General features: G+C 40.9%; 1 protein-coding gene across 4 annotated transcripts; it reads right to left on the bottom strand.

Annotated features, from left to right (window-relative positions):
- Positions 1–1906: 1906 nt before the first annotated feature.
- Positions 1907–7086, bottom strand: LOC147432989 (uncharacterized). 4 transcript variants are annotated; one of them, XR_015185591.1, is made up of 6 exons: positions 6023–7082; positions 5730–5907; positions 3811–5578; positions 3500–3730; positions 2489–3433; positions 1907–2415 (listed from the first exon to the last, which is right to left on the bottom strand). XR_015185591.1 is itself a non-coding variant. In XM_086492733.1 (5 exons), the coding sequence occupies exons 3-5, from the start codon at positions 3827–3829 to the stop codon at positions 3129–3131; spliced, it is 555 nt and encodes a 184-aa protein (XP_086348859.1). In that variant the 5' UTR covers positions 3830–5578; positions 5730–5937; positions 6023–7086; the 3' UTR covers positions 1907–3128. The 4 variants fall into 4 exon arrangements, 3 of the variants coding, with proteins under 3 accessions (XP_086348859.1, XP_086348858.1, XP_086348860.1); XM_086492733.1 differs by having other exon boundaries at positions 1907–3433; positions 5730–5937; positions 6023–7086; XM_086492732.1 differs by having other exon boundaries at positions 1907–3433.
- Between the last annotated feature and the right edge of the window lie 423 nt (positions 7087–7509).

Genomic DNA, 7509 nt, shown 5'->3' with positions numbered 1-7509 from the left:
AACGTACAAGTGCACGGATGAATGAGACCTTGGTTGGGTAATCTGTTTCTTTAATATGAGGATTCAATGCACACAAACATTTTTTCAAAGGATCCCATCTTTGCTCAGCACATGAAAATGTTACAAAGAAAGTCGGATGACCCAACTGACGAATCATTGCAAACACGTTTCGCTTAAGCTTCACCTTGTAATCGATTGAAGTGCGTAGTGATTGGAAGTCGTGGTACCCTAGGTCGGATGAAAGTAGCTACTCTATGTTAGTGCTAGCTTGAACATCTTTTGCTTGTAATTGCTTGCCACAAAGTTTTCCCTTGCGTAAGCGTACCCATATAGATCCAAGTACTTTCGCAATAATAATTTTCATTGTTTTGAAGAACAAATTTTCAATGTTGCTTGCAAATCGTCTATCTACATTTTTAAGCTCCCATTGTGCTACTTTTTGGTATTTTTTCTTCGCCAACACGTGATACTTTCTTCTTTGACCAAAAAACAATGTTGGGAATGACAAGTCCTCACCAGATTCATCATCAAAAATGCTCAAAGGTCTGAATCCCTCACAAGGCGCTACACTTGTAACTTGTGAATTATGGTCCACAACTTGTTGAGCGGAGTAGATACCGTGCACCAAAGTGTCCGTAGAATCATCCTCGTCTTCAACATCTTCTTGGTGTGGACTGCGACACACATCTGCATGGATTGTGAAACTAGATGACCAAGACATATCCATAGAAACACCATGCTCAATGTACAAGGGAGTACTCAATAGGTCAACCAAAGCTTGAAGTACACAGTTTGGCCGCACAATGCCACTCAAGTAGGCATGATCATAATCAAGCTTTCGCTTTATCTCAACTAGAATTGAAGCTTGATCACTAGAGAAGTGTGGCAACACTCTTTGTACTCGTGACAAATCTGCCATTACATTCACAATGCTTCTGCGCAAACCAAATTGACCTTCGAAGTTTAGTTCACGAATTTGAGCGAATGGGATGCGCAATGATACAAGACGACTCTCTATTGAATTCAACCTTTCTACACTAGATATTTTGACATTAAAAGTCATCTCTCTTCTCATGCAAAATAGTGGCTCCTCTTGTTTCTTCAATGCGGCCTTGCATGGGTGACACACTCGAAGCACCTTATTGTCAACCACCGCAATTGATTTTAATTTTTTAAGAAGCAATAACTCCTCCTTAGACATGCCATGCAAACTTTGACGAAACATAAGCAAACCACATGAAGCACAATCAAAAGAAGAGGTATCCTCGATGATCTTCGTATATTAAGAAGTTCTACCAGATGAAGATGAAACTGTAGAGATTCTTAGATGTTTTCGAGATGACTTGGACATATTGTAAATTTTGGTTGTGACTTGCTTAAGCGTAAAGGTGTTGGGATATAGACTCAAGAACATAGATGCAATTTGCTGAGCACCAACATTATGGTTGTCGACAAGAGTAGCTAGAGACAGACTAGCCTCTTTAGTCCATACACATCGTTTACGTTTAGGACTGTCAAAACCAACAGGAAACCATAAAAATTCACCATGCATACTCAACACGACCAATGATGGCAAAGTGGATGAAGATGGACAATCATGTGCAGCAAAGGACCGAGCTTCACGCATAGCTTCACCTTGGTAAAGGTAAACTTTACACGCAGCAGAAAACATTCTGCACATTATACCAACCAAGTGTACACTTAACATCATTGAGGATTGGCGACTAGACAAAAGAGATATTATAAATTCTCTTTGAACAAAAGAGGGCGATAGAAGACTCATGGTCCAAGGCTGCACCCAAATTTTCAAAATGTCTTCATTTCTTAATGCTATTTGCTCTACAATAACATCAACAACTTTGGACTCAAGAGATTGCAACGAGAGACTCAAGTTAAAAACTTGAAGTAAGCTTAACAAAACATCTTTGTTGCTCGGAAAGTTACATATAAATATGGGATCAAGGTACAACCTTTTACTTTCTGCCCACAAAATGAGATCACTTGCCATTTTACAAAAAGTTCAGCTAAAGAAAGAGAAACAGAACTAAGCACCTTTGAATGCAGTAACCTGACCCGACTTGTCAATAGTGAACCAACCAGCCTTCTTAAAGTTCAAGAGTGAAGATTTTAAATCCACCAAGCTTTGCTCAAAGAGATGCAAAAATGGACGAGAGAATGCTAGTACTGAGTCGACTACAACACCTTGTAAAATAACACCAATAGCGCGCCTCTCCATCTTGAGGATATAATTTGGCAGGTAACACTAGTTGCTTATTGATTGTAGATTGTCTTCCACATGAGTAGCAAAATGGGTTGCTAGCTTGGCGGCTTACATTCAGACCTTTGCACGCACGTGCCACAAGAGAACTCCACATCCAAGTTGTTCACACTCACAATCTCCAAAGTTCCAAACACCTACCAATTTCACATTTATCAATATCAATGAGGATTATAACGATTTTTAATTGTTATGCAATAAAAAATTTACCTTCTTCCCAAAGCCTAAATTTGAGACTTGTTTATGCAAGTATTCTTGGAAGACATCAGCCAATGAAGGAGGCAATGGACATAAGATTGTAGCATCCACAACACTAACAGTGTTGGACAGGTGCTTGAAAACATTGATGTTACGAGCAACACAAGTGTAGAATCCCTTTTCTTTAACCTCATTTACCATAAGTTGATAATCGAGGCGCCGAGTTGGGACAAACAAAAGTTGCCATAAAAAAATATCTTAGAAAAAGGGCACGAACTATAAATTTCAAGGATGGGAGACACTTACACTAGCTCGATCGCTTGTTGACGGCCCATCAGCAATAGTCAATCGAAAACTAGGAGTACCATCACTTCTAGTTGCATTCTCTATTTTGACAACAATGAACGCAACAGTAGCCACTGACTCGTTAGCATTAGAACTTTGGGCCAACAGCTCTTTGATCTTCTGTTCTGGATAAAGGTAGAGGCAACAATCAAAAGGCTCTGCCTTAACAACCAAAGTAGTTGCATCAGCGTACAAAGCCCACAAGCAAGTACCACCGTCTTTTGCAACTGCTCTTTTTACACATGCCCCCTCAATGCGCACATAATCATGGATAGCAAAGGCCTCAATAAAGTCTGAGAGGTATATCTCAGTCACAACAAAAGTAACAGTATGGCGAGATTCTCTGTCGAGCTAGGAGATCTGCACGTAGGTATCTACCAAAGTTAGATTTGGGTATTTTATAAGTACCATACTTACAGAGCACTTTGCCTTCAAATGCAAATCTAAAATTTGCAGTCTCTGACAGCTCGGAGATAGCTAGGTTTCTTAGGGTAGGGGTTATGGCTAGCTGTGAAGAGAAAGATTCAACATTAAGCTCATCTTTCTCTTCGCGTATATTTTTTATCAAAGGGGACGAGAATGAGGTATCTGCCAAGCACCTAGTCGCCTTACCTAAGGAAAAACCATTGGTGTGAGCAAAATACTCTAACGATCAAGAGAGAAAACAGTAAACATTACCTCTCACTGCGAGCAAGGCCTTTTTTATAGCTGAAGAAGAGGCTTTATTCAACTTTCCTCTTGGGCTAAGTTTTTTGTTGTGCGGGGAGGATTCAGAGATTTGATTAGGGTTTCGAGGCAAAGGTGAAAATTCAGCAGCAGTGGTACACTTGGTACTGTCAAGAAGCTCTACTTCCAACGAAGGTGCTTCTACATGCTCAGGCTCAGACAATGCCTCATCAAAACTAAGATCTACAAACATATGCTCAAGTCAATGCTCAATATCATATGCTCAAGATAATCACAGCTCAAAATCTTGTTAACGTACTCACCCTTCATGGGAGTATCCATAGTATGAGGTATATAAACTAGAATTGCAAGCACCTATGAGCAAGAAGAGCTTAGGCCTCAAGAAAGCATATGTAAAGTGTGCAAGGAATAGTTATATATATAGGAGCTGCATGAAAGGCAGGGGAGAGTAGTGCATATGTTTCTATAATGAGCCTCACGTTCAGCATAGAAGCCAAGACAAGAGAGATTGCAGTAAAATGATGCAATATCTTTTCATAAATGAGAAGATATCATTTTACATTTTCAAAGTAAGAGCACGTCTTTTGAGGCAACTTTATTACCCGACTTGGTGGCATTGAGAGTAAGTTGTTATTATTTTTTTCTTTTTAGAAGAGTAAGTTAATATTTCACACTAATCTGGAAAATAAGACATAGTCAACAAATATAAAACATGAGTTGTATTTATCATGGCATACATGTTTAGTGTAAAAGATTTTAAAATTGTCAATTTCAATAAAATAAATTTAGAAATATTAATTATAATATTAAAAGCTGAACTTCATTAAAAGCTGAGTTTTATTCAAAAGAACATGTTAAATTCGACCTTCTCAAAAGTAATATAAACCTGTCTAATTTATAATATTGAAATTAAAATTGAGTATAATATTTTCTTAGTTTCGATCAATATTTTATAGGAAGCTATAATACCATAGCGTCTATTTTACTCAAAGACTATATACTAAGTTTCAAAACAAATTAGCAAATAATAGACTTCCTAAGAAATTGCCTAACAAAATTACCCACAAGAGCAATTAAATTCATCCTTGACAGTCCTCTTTCCCTATCCCATAAGCTCAGAACAAAATACCCAACATGAAGGATATATATCCATAGTTGGGTATATAGTACTCTTCACAGCTTATCCAAAATACCCGTTAAACTGACAACAAGCCAAATAAAAGGCTCTATTCCTTTGCCTGAAGAGAATAATAAAATTACTTTACTTTAATACGCAGGAATTTGACTCATGCTACTTACAAAGCTAACCGTAAAAAAACAACAGGGGATCGTAAAATGGCTACTAATCTCACATCACCATGAAAATAATTAAAGATGCTATCCGAAACTCTAAAAGGTAAATTCATATTGTTCCAAGATATGCCTTGCGAATATGAGAGCTCAAAGTAGCAAACATTTTTGAAGTACTTAGATCTTTATTAATCTTGAAAGAAATAACTCCTGTATATTAGCCTTATCAGTAAACAATTACAACTGCATACAGAGACGTCCAGACTTGAGCTTCTTTAACATCCACAAACCAAAATTAAGTATGGTGTCACAGCTGTTCAAATGCATAAGCTGAGAGCTTAAGATCGACAGAGATGGACAGCTATGTGTATCTACTCGAGAAAGGCTTTCCTCAGCGCATCTGCAAAGTCACAAGACAGTTGCTATCAAACATAACAAGCATATAGAAAACCCAATGTACTCTCTTTGACGTTTATCCACTAAGAATACCAATCATGGCTTCCCCTTGAGCGTCAAGATCAAACTATTGAACCCCTTCACTACAATCGAAACCAAATAAATACAAAGACAACAAAGCTTTGAATAAATACAAAAACAACAAAGGCAAAGCCAAAGCTAAGAGGCCCCATTCCATATCCGAAGCCTCAATTTCCGAATACTCGAAAGACTCTGAAGCCAAGATTAAATCATATTCTCCAAGTGGTAAAGCTTGCAGAGTGTCCAAACCCTTCTCAACAACGGCCTGAAGCTGCATCGAAACAATCCACCTCTACTACTGCCCTGCAATTCAATGCAATTTTGCATACACAGAAACAAATGCATAAGCAAAGCATGGGAAAATAAGTATAATCGAACACACCTTTGCAAAAACTACGCATCAACACAGAAACAAGCAAAGCATGGAAAAATAGGTGTCTATAACTGTACGCACCTCTGCAAAAACTGCGCATCACAGTGACAGGACTGCAGCGGCCCCGAGTGAGACACGCTGTCATGGACCCTTGGAAGCCACCGAAAAGAAGGCCCGATGGGGGAGCACAGAAAATCGAAGCAGGGCTTCACACATACGTGACGCTATCAATGTGTCAACCGGTTCAACTAGCGCTGACCTGCCAAGAGCAAAAGGCGGACCTTGAAGCCTGATACAAGAGGATAATAGGCGCACAGTAAGAGAAAGAGAGAAAGAGAGAGAGGGGGAGAGAGAATGGGACGAAGCAAGCAGACCTTCGAGATCTGTGGCAGAGAGGGCGTATGTGTGCAGCACGAAGTTGAATGGAGCACTCCGAAGCTCACTGTGTCGAGCTCGCCATCCCTCAGCCCTGTCGATGCAGATGAGAAAGAAACGCCCAAATGATGAGCTGCCCTCGAAAACCCAAAGAGCGTCTCTTGTGATTCCCTCCAAAAATCATCGTAAGCCAACAAAAATGCGACACATCAGCAATCCCTATCTCTAACACTACCAACCACTTAGGATACCCACTTCCCAAGCACTTTAATCATGCCACATAGAGGTGCTTGATAAAAAAACCACAAAATGAACATAAAACAAATAAAAAACATTTTAGTCAGCAAAAAGAGAAGTGATCTCTATAGCCTTTGCCAGAGAAGTGATCTCTATAGCCTTTGCCCAATGGGCAGGCCAAAAATGTTTGCATTGGATTTGGAGCGAAAAAGAGAGAAGATGGCATATGGGGAGAGAGAGAGAGAGAGAGAGAGATGTTGCAGTTCTGTCAGGCTCTGCAGCGGTGTTGTGCATTGTGTCTTCGAACTAGTGGCATAGAAAGGCTCAATACTGTGGCCGCATGCTGTTGCCATGCTATCAAAAGCGCCCCTTACGACAAAACACACTTCCTTGCCATTCGAGACGTTCAGTCAGCACGGAAGAGAAGCATGAACGGTGCAGGGAGGAGTGTGCAGCGACGGCAGCTGGGAAGAGCGAGGACTGCTCAATGGGGAGTGGTCAGGCTTGCCGGTGGGTGACTTTTTTTTTCCTGACCTGCAGATCCCCTAGTAAGTTTGAAGAGACGTGGAGGATCAAAGAGAGCCAAGGAGAGAGAGCAAAAGAAATGCCGTGAGCAGAGCGTGTAGGCAAAGAGAGACTTTTGTGCGAGTTGCAGCCACGGCACATCGAGCTGGGAGGGTCAGTGATTTAATTTGCGATTTTGCTCCCCTGTGGAGTCCAAGCCGCTCTCCCTCTCTCTCTCTCTCTCTCTCTCTCTCTCTCTCTCTCTCTCTGCAGAAGAGGCATCGAGTGCATGCCAGCATTCCCTCTCTCTCTCTCTCTCTCTCTGGTGCTGGAGATGGCGACGGCGAGACAAGAGGGATGAGTACAAAGGGAGTGGTTTTCAGGTTATTTTATTATTTTGGGAAACGCTATATTTACAGTACGTTCCAAGCCATGATATCTCTCTCTCTCTCTCTCTCTCTCTCTCTCTCTCTCTCTCTTCCGTCATTATTCATTGCATGTGGCTGTGGGTAATGCCTTACTATGTCATCTTCTCATGGTCTCATTTTCTTGCTCTTTCTCCAGCCGGCGAACTCTGCTACGGGTAGGTGTCTACGTAGGCATGCAAGGCAGTGTGGCCTAATTAGGTCTGCAGAGGCTGAGTACGAGCGGAGGTCAGGGTGCCACGCAAGAGGGAAGTGGGGGACTCTTGGGTAGCCAACATTGAAGGGAAAGCCAGTCCGTGGCACCGCCGGAAACACATTGA

Source organism: Adiantum capillus-veneris, chromosome 20, assembly GCF_014529385.1.
Source record: "Adiantum capillus-veneris isolate H3 chromosome 20, ASM1452938v2, whole genome shotgun sequence".
Lineage (NCBI taxonomy): Eukaryota > Viridiplantae > Streptophyta > Polypodiopsida > Polypodiales > Pteridaceae > Adiantum > Adiantum capillus-veneris.
This window is presented reverse-complemented; position numbering and strand designations above follow the sequence as displayed.

Excerpts from the sequence above, each read along its gene's own strand:
- LOC147432989 (XM_086492733.1), bottom strand. Across the intron at positions 3,434-3,499 it reads GGCCTTGCTCGCAGTGAGAG|GTAAGGCGACTAGGTGCTTG; the intron begins GTAATGTTTACT and ends GTTTTTCCTTAG.